Raw genomic sequence first — 21,469 nt, forward strand, 5'->3', positions numbered from 1 at the left:
ATGGGAATATCACCTCAGCACGTCTCTAATGATGACGAAACACAGGTGCCAACTGCTGCGTCTTTCTGCAGTGTGCAGACTGAACAGGAGGTCAGGGATGAAGACGATGCAGGGGACGATGAGGTCCTAGACCCCACATGGAATGAAAGTTGTGCCACTGACTTTCACAGTTCGGAGGAAGAGGCAGTGGTGAGACAGAGCCAACAGCGTAGCAAAAGAGGGAGCAGTGGGCAAAAGCAGAACACCCGCTGCCAAGAGACTCCGCCTGCTACTGACCGCCGCCATCTGGGACCGAGCACCCCAAAGGCAGCTTCAAGGAGTTCCCTGGCATGGCACTTCTTCAAACAATGTGCTGACGACAAGACCCGAGTGGTTTGCACGCTGTGCCATCAGAGCCTGAAGCGAGGCATTAACGTTCTGAACCTTAGCACAACCTGCAAGACCAGGCACCTGCATGCAAAGCATGAACTGCAGTGGAGTAAACACCTTAAAAACGAGGAACTCACTCAGGCTCCCCCTGCTACCTCTTCTGCTGCTGCCGCCTCGGCCTCTTCTGCTGCTGCCGCCTCGGCCTCTTCCTCCGCCTCTGGAGGAACGTTGGCAACTGCCGCCCAGCAAACAGGGGATGTACCACCAACACCACCACCTCCGTCACCAAGCATCTCAACCATGTCACACGGCAGCGTTCAGCTCTCCATCTCACAAACATTTGAGAGAAAACGTAAATTCCCACCTAGCCACCCTCGATCCCTGGCCCTGAATGCCAGCATTTCTGAACTACTGGCCTATGAAATGCTGTCATTCAGGCTGGTGGACACAGACAGCTTCAAACAGCTCATGTCGCTTGCTGTCCCACAGTATGTTGTTCCCAGCCGGCACTACTTCTCCAAGAGAGCCGTGCCTTCCCTGCACAACCAAGTATCCGATAAAATCAAGTGTGCACTGCGCAACGCCATCTGTGGCAAGGTCCACCTAACCACAGATAAGTGGACCAGTAAGCACGGCCAGGGACGCTATATCTCCCTAACTGCACACTGGGTAAATGTAGTGGCGGCTGGGCCCCAGGCGGAGAGCTGTTTGGCGCACGTCCTTCCGCCGCCAAGGATCGCAGGGCAACATTCTTTGCCTCCTGTTGCCTCCTCCTCCTACTCAGCTTCCTCCTCCTCTTCTTCCACCTGCTCATCCAGTCAGCCACACACCTTCACCACCAACTTCAGCACAGCCCGAGGTAAACGTCAGCAGGCCATTCTGAAACTCATATGTTTGGGGGACAGCCCCACACCGCACAGGAGTTGTGGCGGGGTATAGAACAACAGACCGACGAGTGGTTGCTGCCGGTGAGCCTCAAGCTCGGCCTGGTGGTGTGCGATAATGGGCGAAATCTCGTTGCAGCTCTGGGACTAGCCAGTTTGACGCACATCCCTTGCCTGGCGCATTGTTACAACCAGACAGCTGAGAAGCTCTGACAGAAGCCTTTCAGAACCTCCTCCTTGAGTTTTCTTTGTTGTGATGTTCAGTTCCTCATCTCGTTAGCCTCTCTCAGCTGTCATGTAGTTGGACTGATTGCATCCCTTTAAATTCCGCCCTATAATGCATTACTGGGCGGCTTATACTTCTTCCTGGAGTGTGTGTGCATGCTGATCCTGTTTCCCAGTCTGCTACAAAGTTAAGTGCTGTACATTTATCTGTTATTTTCTGTTTGCTGGATCCCAGGTGACCCTGACTCCCTCCGTGTCTGGTGTAGGGAGCCGGTGGTCGTGTCCCCTCACTATTGTAGGGTGTTCAGGGGTTATATAGTCGAGGTACGTGGATATGCAACCATCCACCTTTGGGATCTTTGCATAGGCTGAGCAGCCAGGGAAAGTGCCAGATCTTGTTGCAGGGGTCTCCCTTTTGGTTCCTTAGCTTTGGATCCAGTGAGTCATATATGCATGTTGCTTTGTCTTGTTTTCTGTACACCGTCCGTGACACGCATGTGCTGAATTTGGTGGTGCAGAAGTTCAATCACAACTACCCCGACATGTCAGAGCTGCTGCATAAAGTGCGGGCCGTCTGTTCGCGCTTCCGGCGTTCACATCCTGCCGCTGCTCGCCTGTCTGCGCTACAGCGTAACTTCGGCCTTCCCGCTCACCGCCTCATATGCGACGTACCCACCAGGTGGAACTCCACCTTGCACATGCTGGACAGACTGTGCGAGCAGCAGCAGGCCATAGTGTAGTTTCAGCTGCAGCACGCACGGGTCAGTCGCACTGCGGAACAGCACCACTTCACCACCAATGACTGGGCCTCCATGCGAGACCTGTGTGCCCTGTTGCGCTGTTTCGAGTACTCCACCAACATGGCCAGTGGCAATGACTCCGTTATCAGCGTTATAATACCACTTCTATGTCTCCTTGAGAAAACACTTAGGGCGATGATGGAAGAGGAGGTGGCCCAGGAGGAGGAGGAGGAGGAGGAGGAGGAAGAGGGGTCATTATTAGCACTTTCAGGCCAGTCTCTTAGAAGTGACTCAGAGGGAGGTTTTTTGCAACAGAAGAGGCCAGGTACAAATGTGGCCAGCCAGGGCCCACTACTGGAGGACGAGGAGGAGGAGGAGGTGGAGGAGGATGAGGATGAAGCATGTTCACAGCGGGGTGGCACCCAACACAGCTCGGGCCCATCACTGGTGCGTGGCTGGGGGGAAACGCAGGACGATGAAGATACGCCTCCCACAGAGGACAGCTTGTCCCTTACCTCTGGGCATCCTGGCACACATGAGCGACTACATGCTGCAGTGCCTGCGCAACGACAGCAGAGTTGCCCACATTTTAACGTGTGCGGACTACTGGGTTGCCACCCTGCTGGATCCCCGGTACAAAGACAATGTGCCCACCTTACTTCCTGCACTGGAGCATGATAGGAAGATGCGCGAGTACAAGCGCACATTGGTAGACGCGCTACTGAGAGCATTCCCAAATGTCACAGGGGAACAAGTGGAAGCCCAAGGCAGAGGAGGAGCAAGAGGTCGCCAACGCAGCTGTGTCACGGCCAGCTCCTCTGAGGGCAGGGTTAGCATGGCAGAGATGTGGAAAAGTTTTGCCAACACGCCACAGCTAACTGCACCACCACCTGATACGGAACGTGTTAGCAGGAGGCAACATTTCACTAACATGGTGGAACAGTACGTGTGCACACCCCTCCACGTACTGACTGATGGTTCGGCCCCATTCAACTTCTGGGTCTCCAAATTGTCCACGTGGCCCGAGATAGCCTTTTATGTCTTGGAGGTACTGGCCTGCCCGGCGGCCAGCGTTTTTTCTGAACGTGTATGAAGCACGGCAGGGGGCGTCATTACAGACAAACGCAGCCGCCTGTCTACAGCCAATGTGGACAAGCTGACGTTCATAAAAATGAACCAGGCATGGATCCCACAGGACCTGTCCATCCCTTGTGCAGATTAGACATTAACTACCTCCCCTTAACCATATATTATTGTACTCCAGGGCACTTCCTCATTCAATCCTATTTTTATTTTCATTTTACCATTATATTGCGGGGCAACCCAAAGTTGAATGAACCTCTCCTCTGTCTGGGTGCCGGGGCCTACAAATATCTGACAGTGGCCTGTTCCAGTGTTGGATGACGTAAAGCATGATTCTCTGCTATGACATGAAGCCTGAATCTCTGTTATGGGACCTCTCTCCTCTGTCTGGGTGCCGGGCCTAAATATATGACAATGGACTGTTCCAGTTTTGGCTGACGTGAAGCCTGATTCTCTGCTATGACATGTAGACTGATTCTCTGCTGACATGAAGCCTGAATCTCTGTTATGGGACCTCTCTCCTCTGTCTGGGTGCCGGGGCCTAAATATATGACAATGGACTGTTACAGTTTTGGCTGACGTGAAGCCTGATTCTCTGCTATGACATGTAGACTGATTCTCTGCTGACATGAAGCCTGAATCTCTGTTATGGGACCTCTCTCCTCTGTCTGGGTGCCGGGGTCTAAATATCTGACAGTGGCCTGTTCCAGTGGTGGGTGACGAAGCCAGATTCTCTGCTATGGGACCTCTCTCCAATTGATATTGGTTAATTTTTATTTATTTTATTTTTATTCATTTCCCTATCCACATTTGTTTGCAGGGGAGTTAACTACATTTTGCTGCCTTTTGCAGCCCTCTAGCCCTTTCCTGGGCTGTTTTACAGCCTTTTTAGTGCCAAAAAGTTCGGGTCCCCATTGACTTCAATGGGGTTCGGGTTCGGGACGAAGTTCGGGTCGGGTTCGGATCCCGAACCCGAACATTTCCGGGAACTTCGGCCAAACTTCTCGAACCCGAACATCCAGGTGTTCGCTCAACTCTATTAATGAGTGGAAGACGTCTGATAAGGGGCCGATATTTAATAAAAGGTTTAAAATCATGTATATTATGGATCAAGAACAAGGAAAACAGTGGGGAGAACCATAAAGTAGATGTTATATCAAAATTATTTAAACGCACCTTAGTCCCTAGCGAGGATGGATAGAATTTTACTGATCCGATGGATAGAAGGTTGGATAATGCGTTGTGCAGAAGCTACCTTTCAGGCTCAGGCCAGGCAAGATCAGCTCTATCCTCTTATACGGTTGCAAAAAACCTTTTGTGCATGGTTTCTCCAGATTGAGGAAGACATAGATAGAGGTGTGGAGAAATAGAAAGATAAGGCAGCACTGCCAATCGTCACTGACATATATACCGTGTCCTCAACTACCTGTCTCTTTAAGAACACATAAAGTCGCCGCCAACTTCTTCTGTGTACATCCGCATGTTATGCTCTAGCCCGAAGATTTTATACATGAACGAATAAAGCATCGTTTTATCTACAGTCGTGGCCAAAAGTTTTGAGAATGACACAAATATTAGTTTTCACAAAGTTTGCTGCTAAACTGCTTTTAGATCTTTGTTTCAGTTGTTTCTGTGATGTAGTGAAATATAATTACACGCACTTCATACGTTTCAAAGGCTTTTATCGACAATTACATGACATTTATGCAAAGAGTCAGTGTTTGCAGTGTTGGCCCTTCTTTTTCAGGACCTCTGCAATTCGACTGGGCATGCTCTCAATCAACTTCTGGGCCAATTCCTGACTGATAGCAACCCATTCTTTCATAATCACTTCTTGGAGTTTGTCAGAATTAGTGGGTTTTTGTTTGTCCACCCGCCTCTTGAGGATTGACCACAAGTTCTCAATGGGATTAAGATCTGGGGAGTTTCCAGGCCATGGACCCAAAATGTCAACGTTTTGGTCCCCAAGCCACTTAGTTATCACTTTTGCCTTATGGCACGGTGCTCCATCGTGCTGGAAAATGCATTGTTCTTCACCAAACTGTTGTTGGATTGCTGGAAGAAGTTGCTGTTGGAGGGTGTTTTGGTACCATTCTTTATTCATGGCTGTGTTTTTGGGCAAAATTGTGAGTGAGCCCACTCCCTTGGATGAGAAGCAACCCCACACATGAATGGTCTCAGGATGCTTTACTGTTGGCATGACACAGGACTGATTTTCTTCTCCGGACAAGCCTTTTTCCTGATGCCCCAAACAATCGGAAAGAGGCTTCATCGGAGAATATGACTTTGCCCCAGTCCTCAGCAGTCCATTCTCCATATTTTCTGCAGAAGATCAATCTGTCCTTGATGTTTTTTTGGAGAGAAGTGGCTTCTTTGCTGCCCTTCTTTACACCAGGCCATCTTCCAAAAGTCTTCACCTCACTGTGCGTGCAGATGCTCTCACACCTGCCTGCTGCCATTCCTGAGCAAGCTCTGCACTGGTGGCACTCCGATCCCGCAGCTGAATCCTCTAGGAGACGATCCTGGCGCTTACTGGACTTTCTCGGACGCCCTGAAACCTTCTTAACAAGAATTAACCCCTCTTTCCTTGAAGTTCTTGATGATCCTATAAATTGTTGATTGAGGTGCAATCTTAGTAGCCACAATATCCTTGCCTGTGAAGCCATTTTTATGCAACGCAATGATGGCTGCACGCGTTTCTTTGCAGGTCACCATGGTTAACAATGGAAGAACAATGATTTCAAGCATCACCCTCCTTTTAACGGGTCAAGTCTGCCATTTTAACCCAATCAGCCTAACATAATGATCTCCAGCCTTGTGCTCGTCAACATTCTCACCTGAGTTAACAAGATGATTACTAAAATGATCTCAGCTGTCCTTTAATGACAGCAATGAAATGCAGTGGAAAGTTTTTTTTTGGGATTAAGTTAATTTTCATGGCAAAGAAGGACTATGCAATTCATCTGATCACTCTTCATAACATTCTGGAGTATATGCAAATTGCTATTATAAAAACTTAAGCAGCAACTTTTCCAATATTTATGTAATTCTCTAAACTTTTGGTCACAACTGTACACTGGTGAGTGCTGCCTTTTCTATTGTTCTCCACATGGTTTATAGATAGAGGTGTGCCAAGAGATGATATATTAATATCCTTTAAAAAGGTGGCTCTGGCTTCTGATTTCCTCTGTGATGTCTCAGTGCAGCAAGCCAGATTTGCAGCTCTATCCATGGAGGTAGAAGATCGTTATGGATAAAACCGTGGGGGACAGATGCCCCCTAAAAAGACACTCTGTGCTATGGAATATCGTCCGAATAGGCTCTTCGGACCAGAGCTGGACTCGCTCATGGAGAATCTGTCAGATAAAAAAGGGAAGTCCCTTCCTTATGCTGCAAAAAAGGTATTCTTCCTTTCATTCGTCCAGTGGAGGTGCGGAGAGCAGAAGATTGGAGAAAGGAAAGACATCCGCATCAAGAGGCGGTATCTCCAGAGGATCTTTCACACTGCGGAGAAGAGGCCATGGGAGAGGACTCCCTTCCTCCAAACCTCAGATGAGGTGGAGGACTATTGTGGATTTGAAGTATTTAAACAGGTTCATATGCATATGCAAGAGAAGGTTCCATATGGAAACTGTTAAATCCGCACTAAAACTGTTAGAACCAGGAGATTACCTCGCAACAATAGATTTGAAAGATGCTCATCTGCATATTCCTATTCACATAAAGCATTGAAAGTTCCTGCGTATAGCGGTTTATGTAGGGAAACAGCTATGTCATCTGCAGTTCACTGCACTCCCGTTCGGGATCTCATCAGCCCCATGGGATTATAGATCATATTCATCAGTGCATAAAGCAATATCCCTTCACCATCAATAAACATAAATATCATAAGACATAAATAAAATAAGACACGTGGACACTTGATATGGTGGAAAGATTTGGCCACGACCAGCTTTATTAAAGAACAGTTTAAACCAATTAGAACATTAAAACCATGAACCATATAACTTAATAACCACATATTGGACCAGCCATAAGCTCAGGCCATCTAACTTAAAAACCACAGATTAGACCAGCCATAAGCTCGGCCTAAATACCAGAATAAAACTCGTCCGCTCACCATTTCAGTGAGCGACTTTACTCCTCCTTCTAATAAAGCAGTCGTGACTATGCGGTTTAAAAAAGGGGGCGGGCGGGTGCAGCTCCACACTTGCGGCTTGGCTGACAGCAATATCACCGTCAACTGCCGCAATATATACACAAATTGATCCCCCTCCCAATAACACATCACTCAATGCCCTAACTGTTGCTAGGCATCAACATTTAATCTGCCCAGGAATAACCCCCCATAGGTTCCCTAAGTATCCAATTACTAAACCTTTACCCTCTACCCAGAGACAATGGCTAATTTAAGCCACGCTGACCACCACTTTTGGCGGGAAAATTCCCGCCAAAACCACCACCTAACATGGGATGATCAAAATCCCATGAGAATCCCTACATATGGAAATTTCGGGATCCCAACATTCACATTCACAAAGGTGGTGTCAGCGGTAGTTGCAGGCCTTAGAGAAGCAGGGATAACTATAATCCCATATTTGGACGACTGGCTGGTGAAGGGGGCGACCGCAGAGATACTCAGCGCTCATCTCCAGTTAGTCTTCAACAGGATTCAGGCTTTAGGCTGGATGGTCAACAGATAGAAATCCAGTATCATACCATCACAGCAGAAGCAGTTCCTGGGGGTTCATTCTGGACACCAAAGAGATGACTGTTTCCCTTCCAGCGAAGAGGATGAACATTCTGTGCCAGAATATACAGCTTTTGAGGCAGTTTAGACCGATGTCCCTTTGTCAGATGATGAAGACACTGGGTCTTATTACGGCTGCCAGTCAAGCAATCCCATGGGCAGATTGGCACACAAGATGCTTACAATGGGAAATTCTGCAGTAGTGGGATCGAGACCTCAATTCTCTAGATCAGATGACACTGGTCTCAAAAGAGACCTGAGGAACTGAGGTGGTGGGTGGCTCTAAAAAATGGCAGGACGTTTGCCCTTCCCAGTTGGACCGAGATTACTAACGATGCTTCGGCTACAGGATGTGGCGCCCATATGAGGGGTCAGAGGGCGAAAGGAACTTGGACCCCAATGGAAAGACTGTTATCCTCAAACCTCAGAGAAATGAGAACAGTGTACAATGCCCTAACGCAGTTCCACCCCTTGGTCCTGGGACGAGCCATAAGAGTAAAATCAGACAACATGACCACCGTTGTGTATTTAAAGGGAACCTGCCATCAACTTTCTGCTGACCTTACTGAAGGCAGCATAAATCAGTGACAGCAATGCTGATTTCAGCGGTATGTCACTCATGAGCTAAAAGCAAGTGGTTGGTGAGAACCAGCATCATAATCATTGCAGCACAAGCCTTGAAAAGTCTACCTGAGAAGAGTCGTGGTTATTCATAATCTCCTGCTCTCCCCGCCCATCTTCTGATGACTGTTGGCAGTTCTCTCCTAGAAAGAAAAGGAGAAAACTAGGTAGAAGCCTGTCAGTCATCAGCAGGTGGGCAGGGAGAGCAGGAATTCATGAATAACCATGACTCTTCTCAGGTGGCCGGGACTCTTTTTCAGTCTGCAATGATTGTGATGTTGGTTATCGGCAACCACTTACTTTTAACTTTTAAATGACAGACTGCTAAAATCAACTCACCTGTCACTACTTTATTCTGCTGTTAGTATGCACCAGGGGGGTACCAGATCCTTATCCCTCCTCAAAGAGGTGGAGCGGATCTTTGTATGGGCAGAGGCCAATGTTCAACAGCTGTCTGCTGTGCACATCAGGGCAAGGAAGAATGCTGTCGCCGACAGACTAAGCCGCGACTTGCCCCTTCCGGGAGAATGGTCACTGGACTTGCAAATATTCCTTCAACTCACGAAGCGTTGGGGTCATCCCCAGGTGGATTTGATGGCGACCCAAGCCAATGCCAAAGTACCTCTATTCTGCTCCCTGTTCAGGCAAGACAATCCTTGGGCTCTTTCGGTCCCTTGGGACTTTAGGCTGGCCTACATATTTCCGTCCATTCCTATGATCCCAAAGGTCTTGCAGAAAATCAAACGGGACCAGGTCTCAACGATCCTAATATGTCCATACTGGCCCAAAAGGGCATGATTTACCCCACTAATGCTGATGAGCAGGAACACCTTCTGGAGGCTCCCACAGATTCCACACCTGGTGACTCAGGACGGCAGATGTTGTCCACACCTACACCACCTACAATTGACTTCCTGGATGTTGACTGCCCCCTTTTAACGGGTTTGTCAGATGCGGTTATAAGAACCCTATTACAGTCCAGAGCTTGCGCAACAAACATATCTTACCTCAGAATCAAGAAGGTGTTCAATCTCTGGTGTGGAAGAAATGGAGCATTTTCACATTCTCCTACAATTCAGGATATACTTAACTTTCTACAGCAAAGATTCGACAAGGGCTTAAAGCCGGGGGACAATTTAGGTGCATATATCAGCCTAAACGGCTGCGTTAGGCACAGGGGCTGATCAAGTGCATGATAGGCAAGGGGCTGTCTACCCAAATTGGACCCCTCCCTCCATTTTAGTTTAGTTTTTTTTGTATGAAGAGGCTGCGGTGCTTCGTGAGTGCCACAGTCTCTTCCTAGGTCATATGACATCTCCAGACTAAAAAAATAAAATAAAATTACCCCAAATTGGCCCATAAACTAAAAAAGTTAGTCGCCAAATTTAAAATACATATAATTATAATAAAAAAAGACTTGGAGGAGAATACAGCACCACATACCTCATAAAGGGTTTCCGTCACTCCAATTTTTCGCTATTAAAAAGGCTGACATTATACATGTGAAAATGTCACCTGAATTTAACTCTGCATTCTTTCATTTAAGTTTGCCCCCGTTTTCATGTAATTCTCACTGCGCCAGCGCCGAATACTGAACGGGGTGGCGCAGACGCGAGATTTACACGGCAGACAGAGCCAGCAGGAGAACTAACACTGGCCTGGCCCTGTCAATCAAGACAGAAGGGCGTGGAAATGAGGTGGGCGAACGGAGCCTCTAGGAGCAGGTGCAATGCCCCCCCTGCCCCTAGAGGCTCATTTGCATATAATACAAATTTAAATTACATGAAAACGGGGGTATACTTAAATAAAAGAAAAGCAGACTTAAATTCAGGTGACATTTTCACATCTCTAATGTCAGCCTGTTTAATAGCGAATGGGGTGACAGAAACTCTTTAAATCCAGGGACATCTCCTGTCATGTAGACCTTCTCTTTCCTCTTCTCCTACGTTTGACCCAGACCGCCATGACAAATTCTTTCAGCCGCATCTCGTCTCTTTAGAGTTTGTAACCTAGATAAATAAAATTTCCTGGTGTTCCGACAATGTCATCTTGCTGCCACCCCCAATACTGTGCCCGTGGTGCTCCACAATGTCCCAGGTACTATATTGCTGAAAAAATAGTGACCCCAATTGAGGTAATTTATCAAACTGGTGTAACGTAGAACTGGATTTCCAAAAGAGCTGTCATAAATGAAAGGTGGAATCTGATTGGATGCTATGGGCAACTAAGCCAGTTCTACTTTACACCAGTTTAATAAATTACCCCAAATCTCCCTATAGTGTCTACAACAGCTATAATGTCCCCTAGAGTGCCCCCCAGTAATAACAACCCCCTATATTGTGCTCCAGTTAATAATCCCTATATAGTGTCCCCAGAAATAATAGAATTGCCCCTACAGTGCCTCCCCAATAGCAACGCCCCCCACGCTGCCCCATATAGTAATTTCCCCCACATAGTAATCCCCCATAGTAATTTGCCCACCACACAGTAATTTTCCCCGCATAGTAATTTGCCCCCACACAGTAATTCCCCCCACACAGTAATTCCCCCCACATAGTAATTTCCCCCACACAGTAATTTCCCCCACACTGCCCCCACACAGTAGTTTCTCCCACACTTCCCCCCACACAGTAATTCCCCCCACACTGCCCCATACTGTGTGGGGGAAATTACTGTAATTCCCCCCACACCGCCACACACAATAATTTCTCCCACACTTCCCCCACACAGTAGTTTCACCCACATTGCCCCATATAGTAATCCCTCCCATAATAATTTGCCCTCACATAGTAATCCCTCCAATAATAATTTCCCCCCATACTGCAATTTCCCCCAATGTACTGTCTTTTCACATGTCCTCCTCTATGCCCTGCCATGTCCCCAAAAGTTTGCACATAAAATGAAAAAATAAAAGCGCACAATGGCAGGTGCAGTTAATAATCCCTATATTCCCCCTACTATATCCCCCCACGCTGCCCCATATAGTAATTTCCCACACATAGTAATCCCCCATAGTAATTTGCCCCACACAGTAGTTTCCCCCACACTGCCCCCACACAGTAATTTGCCCACCACACAGTAATTTGCCCCACACAGTAGTTTCCCTCACACTGCCCCCACACAGTAGTTTCCCCCACACTGCCCCCACACAGTAGTTTCCCCCACACTGCCCCCACACAGTAGTTTCCCCCACACTGCCCCCACACAGTAGTTTCCCCCACACTGCCCCATATAGTAATTTGCCCCCACATAGTAATCCCTCCCATAATAATTTGCCCCCACACAGTAATCCCACTATAATTTTTACACCCCACAGAGTAATTTCACATGTCCTCCTCTATGCACCCCCTATGTCCCCAAAAATTGGCACATAAAAAATTAAAATAAATAAATAAAAGCTAAATACTCAGCTATGTCCAGGCGCATGATGGCAGGTGCACACACTTCACTGTGCTGCGTCCCGGTGCAGGCGTGCGTGATAATGTCATCACGCATGCCTGCGCCAGGATTTCACTACCGCATAGGCATACTAGGCCTGAAGCCTATGGTAGTGATCGGCGGTGGGGCAGTATGTGGGCTGCCGACCCAAATGCCACTATTGTAATCCGCCATTGGTTAGGCATGCAGTTATCCAAAGAACCGCTAATACAGAGGTTTGTTAAAGCAGTTAGAAAAATCAGACCTGATTCCGAAGTGGGACCTGTGTGTGGTTCTGGATCACTTATGCAATGTTCCTTTTGAACCACTGCAGGACTCAGATTTAAAGTTTGTGTCCATAAAAGTTTGTTTCTTAGCAGCAATCACTTCGGCCAAACGAGTGAGAAACAGGCCCTTGTGTGTGCCGAGCCCTACTTAATCTTTCTTCGGAGGAAGAGAATAGACTTCACTCTCTGGACGTGGGCAGAGCCTTAAAGATATATGTCCAAAGAACGAATGTGTTCAGAAAGACAGACCACCTGTTTGTTTCTCATTCAAGAAAGAAAAAAGGGGAAAAGCGGACAACAGCCTCCTTGTCCAGATGGATAAGGAGGGCTATCACTGTTATGAGCATAAGGGTCTTGAGCTAAACCTTTAAAGGCTCATTTGACTCGTGCGATGGCTACGCCATGGACGATGAAAAATGTGGTCCCCATAGACCAGATCTGTAAAACAGCGTCATGGAGCTCTTCCAACACGTTTGTAAAGCACTACAGACTGGATATGTGGCAGATGGGAGAGACGGCTATTGGCATAGCGGTCATAAAGTCTGCGGTGTAATGAGAGCCCTCCCTTAGGATTCATTGCTAAATCCCCGTGGGTGCTGCTGCTGAAGGACGACAAGGAAAGTGTAATTTTTCTTACCGTAAATTCTATCTTTTAGTCCAAAGCAGCAGCACATAATTACCCGCCCAATAAAACAATTCTTGAAAACAGACCGGAGTAGCTTATTGTCTCTCTTAGGTTACTTAGAATAGGCGTAGGAGGTTCTAAGCTAGGGAGTATTATAGGATCTGCAATTAATTGATTAACTGACATCTCCTGTCCTATGTTTCAGGAGGATTAGAAATCGCCGTGGGTGCTGCAGAATTTACGGTAAGAAAAATTACACTTTATTCAATATGAGAATGCCAAAGGCATAATTATTTGTCAAACTTTTTTTTATTTTATTGCGTAAACTTTATTTTTGTTGCACTCCCTAGATTGAGTCATTAAATATGTCTGTTTTAGAAAATACTTGCATTTTCCATGAAACACCAGTTGTTAAAACATTGCTTTGTGTTCTTCCTCTGTTATACCCCTTGGAAATGCATGACTGCATAGAAAACCGGATGTTACTATTCGCCTTATCATGAGAGCGTGTGCCTATATAGTCTGACCCTGTCAGCACTGATTACAGGGTGGTAAGAAATCAGGGACACGTCCCTTTCACATGGGGAATGGTAACATCCAGTTGTACATTTATTCAATTGTCTGTGGAAGGATTGGCACAATGTGGGGTTACACAAGGACTGCTGTTTCAGGGATAATACAAGTATTTGCACAAACACAGATATGTCAGAGGAGGTGGTGGGTCCTCTTAAAAAAAAAAAACAGATATGTTGCCTTTCTATGTCTTCTTTCTGTTTTAGTATGCTAAGCACAGCTATGGTGAAATACAGATCATGTTGAATGGATCCACACCAGAAGGAGGATTCCCACAGCCCAGGTGGATACATACATATACACTTACAGGAGTAGACATGATCAGCCATGTATGTGATTTACCCCATTAAAAGGGTTTCTAGACTTTTGATATGGATGACCTATCCTCAGGATAGGCTATCGGTAATCAGATTGACGGGGGTCTGACACCTCAAACCCTGACAATCAGATGTTACCACCCTACAGCATGGCAGTTACCGGCTCCATCCACTACACAATGAATGGAGCTGTGTACCTCCTGGGCTGGACCTACAGGGTAATAGCTGATAGGAGGCAGGATTCACATTCTTTTCTTTTTTTTTTTTTTACCAGCCCAAACTGCAAATAAAATACTTTTTTCATAATGTCCCCTTTCCATAAGGTAATTTTGATATAGAGGATATATGAGCTATGGTCCCCAAGGGTGGGGCTTGAAGCTGTAATGTGGCATTCATTTTTTATTTTGTCTTTATTTTTTTTATTTTACACTTTGTGCCTCCCCAAAGACCTTTGGAGGGCACTTACTATTGCACATTGTCTATTTACTGCTGATCTCCCCTGTAACTGGGACTGTCCTATTAGTTCCAGTTACAGGAGGAATACTGTATACCCCCCAGAGGCTTTACAAGGTTGGTCAGCCTCACTGCAGAGATGATCTGGATCTGCTAAGACCCTTCAGCCCATGCAGCTATCCAGCCCTCATGATCACATGATCGCTAGGACCGGAGCTAGAAGTGGCTGCTCTGCTCTCTCCTGCCTTCTCTATGAGGAGCCCTGCTGTCACTGTCTCTCGCAGGTGTACGATCAGCATGCAGTTGCCATCTCTACAAGGACATTCAGAAATAGAGATAAGCACAGATAGTCTGGTCTGGAAGCAGTTAAGGCTACTTTCACACTAGCGGCAGTTCCGTGTAACGTGGAACAGCCTGCCGGAGGTCCGTGCCGCATGTGTGAAAGTAGCCTAAGGAACTCACAACTGTCTCTGGGAGTCCCACAGAAGTGAAAGAAGGTGGTGGTCATTCACACAGGGGACCTCCGTTCTACTGATTGGTAAGGGCCCAGTGTTCGGACCTCCAGCGATCATACATTTATTTATCATCTATTCTGCCTTGTATGAATGGGTAAAAGGGTGCTGTTATGTTTGGTATTTGAAGAGAGAATACTGGTTGAGGGAACTCTGGTGAACTGGTCACATTTTATGTTATGGGGAATCAGGGCCGGCGTCAGAACCCGGCAAACCCGGGCAAGTGCCGGGGCCCACTGTAAGTTAGGGGGCCCACTCGTCTCCGCGGCGGCCCCTTTAAAATGTTTGCCAGAAATATTTGCGCAGCGCAGCGCCTGCTCGCCGTCCGAGCCATAATTATTCATGTTGCGCAGCGCAGCGCCCGCCCCCTCTCTCACGTGATCCTCTTCTCTTCTGACTCCGAGTCCAGGCACCGCACGCCGCACAGATCAACGAATCCAGCGATGATCCTCATTTGAGTCTGACTCACTGTAAGCCCGCCCCCAGCCAGCAGCAGGCCTGATAGCCGAGCCCAGAGGAAACCTGGAGGAGCTGAATGCTGCTGCTGGACTCGTTTTAAATTTAGAATTAAGGTGAACTAGTAACAGTCACATACCAAGACCAGTTCATGAATTTTTGCCAATAAACTGTATAATTGATTTCATGTATTCTAGTATTTTCTTATAGGAGTTTATATTGTGTTTTAGGCCGAATGCACACGTCCGCGTTCCACGGCTGTGAGCGGTCCGTGGTATCCCGGCCTGGCATCCTGCTGAGAGCAGGAGCGCACGGCGTCATTGGTTTCTGCTATGACGCCGTGCGCTTCATGCCGCCGCTGCACTACAGTAATACACTCGTATAGATCATACGAGTGTATTACTGTAGTGCAGCGACGGCATGAAGCGCACGGCGTCATAGCAGAAACCAATGACGCCGTGCGCTCCTGCTCTCAGCAGGATGCCAGGCCGGGATACCACGGACCGCTCACAGCCGTGGAACGCGGACGTGTGCATTCGGCCTAAAACACAATATAAACTCCTATAAGAAAATACTAGAATACATGAAATCAATTATACAGTTTATTGGCAAAACTTCATAAGAGGAAATTTTCCTCTTATGAATTTTTGACAATAAAGTGTATTATTGATTATCATTTTCTTATAGGAGTTTGTTTTAAGCCTCATTCACACGGCCGTTGTGTGCTCATGGCTGTATTGCGGCCCGCATACGGCAGGTCCGCAACGCAATACACGGGCACCGGCCCATGTGCACTCCGCATCACAGATGCGGACCCATTCACTTGAATGGGTCCGCAATCACAGAGATGCAGAACGAACGCATGGATTGGAAGCACTATGGAGTGCTTCCGTGGTATTTCTGGCCATGCCTCCGCACCCCAATAAAATAGAACTTATTCAATTTTTTGGCGGGGGCGGACGGTTAACGGACCCATTCAAGTTGAATGGGTCCGGATTCGTCCCGGCCACTGCATGGACGTTGCCCGTGCATTGGGGACCGCAACGGATGCACAACGGCCGTGTGCATGAGGCCTAAGGGCTCTTTCATACGAGTGGATGCCGTGCGGGTAATCCGCTGCGTGAAAGAGTGCCAAGCCCCGTCCAGGACAGCAGAGACACGGAGCAGTAACATGATTGATAATGCTCTTTGCCTCTCTCTGACATTTTTACTACAAAATGACAGTGAGATACAGTTGTCACTGTGATTTTGTAGTAAAATGATCACAGAGAGGCAAAGAGCATTATCAATCATGTTACTGCTCCGTGTCTCTGCTGTCCTGGACGGGGCTTGGCACTCTTTCACGCAGCGGATTACCCGCACGGCATCCGCTCGTATGAAAGAGCCCTTATGCCCCTTGCAGACTAGCGTTCCTCCCGCAGCAAGTCCACATCGCAGCACCCGGCCCAACCTCTCAGAGCTGCCGGAGGTCACATAGCATTATATTGATTGATCTAACCCTTAAAGTTCTGGAATGTATTGGATAACTGGCATAATGCTGTTAGTGTCATCTAATACATTCCAGGACTATAAGGGTTACATAGCATCATAAATCAATATAATGCTATGTGAATCCCATCAGTGCTGGGAGGTCAGGCCGGGTGCTGCGATGCGGACTCGCTGCGGGAGGAACGCTTGTCTGCAAGGGGCCTTAGCACAGGGGGGCCCACTGAGGCTTTATCGCCCAAGGGCCCACATGAACCTGGAGCCGGCCCTGGGGGAAATGCCCCTGCATCTTATGGGGCGAATGTTGAAATTTTTACATCGCTGGCTGCGATGTATGTGAGAGTGGGGAGGGACTGGGAGGAGGAGCTGGGGGCCGGCAATTGCAGCGGGGCGGTGCAGTCGCTGTATTATAGCCCCGCCGCTCCAATGCTGCACTATACAAATATAAAATGTCTTTATTCAATTAAAAATGATTAAACATGCCCCCCCACTCCTAATATTACCGTACATCCTAACAGCTTCTGTAGAATGCAGGCAAGCAGGCCGGGCGGGCGGCAGCGTAACTCTCTGATGTCACGTGCCTGCGCCGCCTACTTTATGAATGAAGCAGGCGGCGCAGGCAAGTGACGTCAGTGAGTGACGCGAGGGCCGCCCGGCCTTGCCTGCCTGCATTGTACAGAAGCTGTTAGGATGTACAGTAATATTAGGAGTGAGGGGGCATGTTTAATCACTTTTAATTGAATGAGACATTTTATATTTGTATACTGCAGCACTGGAGTGGGTGGGGGGGGATCTGTGGATGACAGTTTTATAAGGGGAACATCTGTGGATGGCACAGTTAAGGGGTGGGGGGTCTGTGGAAGGCACTGTTATGGGGTGGGGGGGTCTGTGGATGGCACATATATAACAGTGCCACCCACAGATCCCCCATAACAGTGCCACCCACAGATCCCCCCTGTAACAGTGCCAGCCACAGATCCCCCCTGTAACAGTGCCAGCCACAGATCCCCCCTGTAACAGTGCCAGCCACAGATCCCCCCTGTAATAGTGCCAGCCACAGATCCCCCCTGTAACAGTGCGTCATCCACAGATCCCCCCTGTAACAGTGCGTCATCCACAGATCCCCCCCGTAACAGTGCGTCATCCACAGATCCCCCTGTAACAGTGCGTCATCCACAGATCCCCCCGTAACAGTGCATCATCCACAGATCCCCCCATTAGAGTGCGTCATCCACAGATCCCCCCATAACAGTGCGTCATCCACAGATCCCCCATAACAGTGTCCTTCACAGATCCCCCCCATAACAGTGCCATCCACAGATCCCCAGTAATATTGCCATCCACCGACCACCATTAGTTCCAAACCCACCAAAAGCACACCTTTTGGTTAAAAAATTATTTTTTTCTTATTTTCCTCCCCAAAAACCTAGGTGCGTCTTATGGGCCGGTGCGTCTTATAGGGCAAAAAATACGGTACATGAAATGTATAATCAAACGTTGTTTCCATTATTTTGTTAATAATCTCACATTTTATATCATTTTCTTTATATTCCACCAAGTTTTTTAGCTGATTTTGAAATTCCAAATTTTCAAAAAGACAAGGTTTCCAGCATTAACATCTGGGTGATGGACGAAATTGATGGCATGGATGTGTGAGTATGAACAAATCTTCAGGGTTTTCAGAATTCTTAGATATTACTCTTTAAGGGGTTATCTAAGATCAATAATGCCCCCCCCCCCATATGCCCGGGCACCAGGTTGTACTTACCTGCTCTCCGGTACCCGCGTTGCTTCTCATGCCCGCATGGCCTCTGCTGCATCACCCTGTTGTGCGGATGAGAACATCCAGCGTTGGGGGGCAGCCAATAGCAGGCCGCGGTGGGAACGAGCCTCCCTAGCATCACCTGCGATGCTAGGGAGGCTTGTTCCCATCGCAGCCTGCTATTGGCTAACGCCCCCCCCCCCCCCCTCCGTTTGTTTTCAACCGCACGATGGGGAGATACAGCGGCGGCCGTGCTGACATCAGAAGTGACGCGGGTTCCGCGAAAAGAGGTAAGTACAATCTGTGTGAAGGGCCCGGGCATATGGGGGGGCAATATAGGCCTCAGATAACCGTTTAAACCAGGGGTGCACAACGTTTCCTGGTTGGGGGCCACATTGCCAGACTGAACCAATGACGAGGGCATAAAATAAAATTTAAAGGTGTATTAACAACTGAAATATTGCACTTATGGCATATTAAACACACATTATATACCATTAATGTCTAGTTACACTTCCAGGACTCCCATCTAATGGGAGAAATACATGAAAAATACATGTGAGCAGCCACAAGACATAGACATATATGTCTGTTACCAGATGGTTGGGGGTCGCACAGAATGGTATCGAGGGCCGCATGTGGCCGCAGGTTGTGCACCCCTGGCTTATTAAACAATCCCTTTTTATGAGAAGGTGAATCTAGTTGTAATCTAACACAAGACTAGGCAATAGCTGAACTTGCTTATTAGTAAATCTGTGATTTTCTTTATTAAAAATGTAACTTTCAAAAAATTTACTCCACTTGTTCAGTTAACACAGCCTTGCCTTTTTTTAGACAGGGGCATGTTAAGATTGCGTAGTATTAAGTCAGTGTTCCCTGTATGAACCCCCTTATGGCAACCTCTACTCTCTGATTCAGGAAAAATGGTAGAGGTTGCCAAAAATATTGTGCCCCATCATATTCTGCCAGTGCTGCTCAGTATTGGATGTGGCTGCAGGGCATTGACATCATCATTGCCTGCGGCTGCCTGCTCTGTGTGCTTGTGCAGAGCCTTAAGGCTGTATTAGACACCCCGATGCTGCAAGCGATTGTCGGGAGGTAAGCATTGCCTCCCGGCAGTCGCAGATAGCAGAGGACGCCACTGCTATTACAAACAGCGATCTCCTTACAAGCAGCGAGCTCCTCCGCAGCATGGGGAGGAGTGATCGCTATGCCATCGCTCGTCCCCATACAGGACTCTGGTGTGCTGGCGGCAGACTGTTATTACACAGCATGATGTGCCGCCGGCAAATCTATATCTTTCTGCGTGCTGAAAGATCTGAATTGCCTGATGAACGAGCAATCAGGCAATCGGAAGCAGCATTAGACTGCCAAATGATCACTAACAAGAATTCATAGGAACGTTCGCTAGCGATTATCAGGCCTGTCTAAGGCTACTTTCACACTAGTGTTTTTGCTAGATCCGGCAGGGTTCAGCAAAAATGCTTTTGTTACTGATAATACAACCGTCTGCATCCGTTATGAACAGATCCGGTTGTATTATCTTTAACACAGCCAAGATGGATCCGTCATGAACTCCATTGAAAGTCAATGGGGGACTGATCCGTTTTCTATTGTGTCTGAGAAAACAGATCTGTCCCCATTGACTTGCATTGTGGGTCATAATGGATCAGTTTTGCTCCGCATCCCAGGAAGAAAAGCAAACCGCAGCATGCTGAGGTTTACTCTCCGGTATAAGAACGGAACAGAATGCATTTCGGAGCATTCCGTTCTGTTCAGTTACGTTTTGTCCCCATTGACAATGAATGGGGACAAAACAGAAGCGTTTTTTTCCGGTATTGAGACCCTATGACGGATCTCAATATTAACGCTAGTGTGAAAGTAGCCCAATATACCCTTTAGGCTCCACATTAACTGATTTCTAAATACACAGCATTGTCATAGAGGGTGTTCACAAGGGAACTACTGCTCTGAAATGAACATGTGGGGGACAAGACTGAAAAATGAAAATTTGTTTATTGATAAAAAATTGGGTGCATTTTGTTATAAATTTATATTCTACGGGGCACGGAACACAATATTTAGATACTGTAGATTGATAAAAAAGATCAATCGATTGATCGATGGACAGACAGATAGATAGATATAAATAAAGCAGGTCCATCACCCATTGGAGTGCTGCCTCATTTTCTTGTACTTACAGTGCACTTCTCTTTAGAGGTTTATCCACAGATTTGCAATGATGTTCAGATCAGGGGACTGTGAGGACCAAGGTAAAAGCCTCAGCTTGCACCTTTTGAGGTAGTTTCAGGTTGCCATTTCCTCAGTTTGAAATGTAATTAAGGCTACTTTCACATCTCTGTTTTCCCTTCTGGTTTTGAGATCTCAATACCGGAGAAAAACGCTTTGGTTTTTTTCCCCAATTATTGTCAATGGGGACAAAACTGAACAAACCGGAAGGGAGTGTATCAGAATGCATTGCTTTCAGGCTTGTTGAAAAGAACACTTCTCCAACCATTCAGCGTGGATCGATCATGCTTTGGGGTTGTGTTGCAGCCAATGGCACGGGGGACATTTCAAGGGTAGAGGAAAGAATGGATTCAATGAAATTCCAGCAAATTCTGGAAGCAAACATAACACCAACTATAAAAAAGCTGAAGTTGAAAAGAGGATGGCTTCCACAAATGGATAATGATCCTAAACACACCTCAAAACCCACAATAGAATACCTCAAAAGGTGCAAACTGAAGGTTTTACCATGGCCCTCACAGTCTCCTGATTTGAACATCATTGAAAACCTGTGGCTAAACCTCAAAGGGAGAAGTGCATGCAACACGACCCAGGAATCTCACAGAACTGGAAGACTTTTGCAAGGAAAAACGGATAAAAATTCCTCAAACACGAATTGAA

General features: G+C 47.3%; 1 protein-coding gene across 3 annotated transcripts in view; it reads left to right on the plus strand.

The window, feature by feature from the left end:
• Window positions 1–21,469, plus strand: part of BST1 (bone marrow stromal cell antigen 1) — a 192,828-nt gene that overhangs the window by 147,266 nt on the left and 24,093 nt on the right. For 2 of the 3 annotated variants that reach the window (XM_044296795.1, XM_044296804.1), the window contains exons 6-7: window positions 13,781–13,857; window positions 18,357–18,449. In XM_044296795.1, coding sequence (XP_044152730.1) covers window positions 13,781–13,857; window positions 18,357–18,449 — 170 coding nt within the window. Of the gene's footprint in view, window positions 1–13,206; window positions 13,245–13,780; window positions 13,858–18,356; window positions 18,450–21,469 lie in introns of all 3 variants that reach the window. The other variant, XM_044296812.1, reaches the window with a different exon arrangement.

The sequence above is a fragment of the Bufo gargarizans genome, chromosome 1 (assembly GCF_014858855.1).
Source record: "Bufo gargarizans isolate SCDJY-AF-19 chromosome 1, ASM1485885v1, whole genome shotgun sequence".
Classification (NCBI taxonomy): Eukaryota; Metazoa; Chordata; class Amphibia; order Anura; family Bufonidae; genus Bufo; species Bufo gargarizans.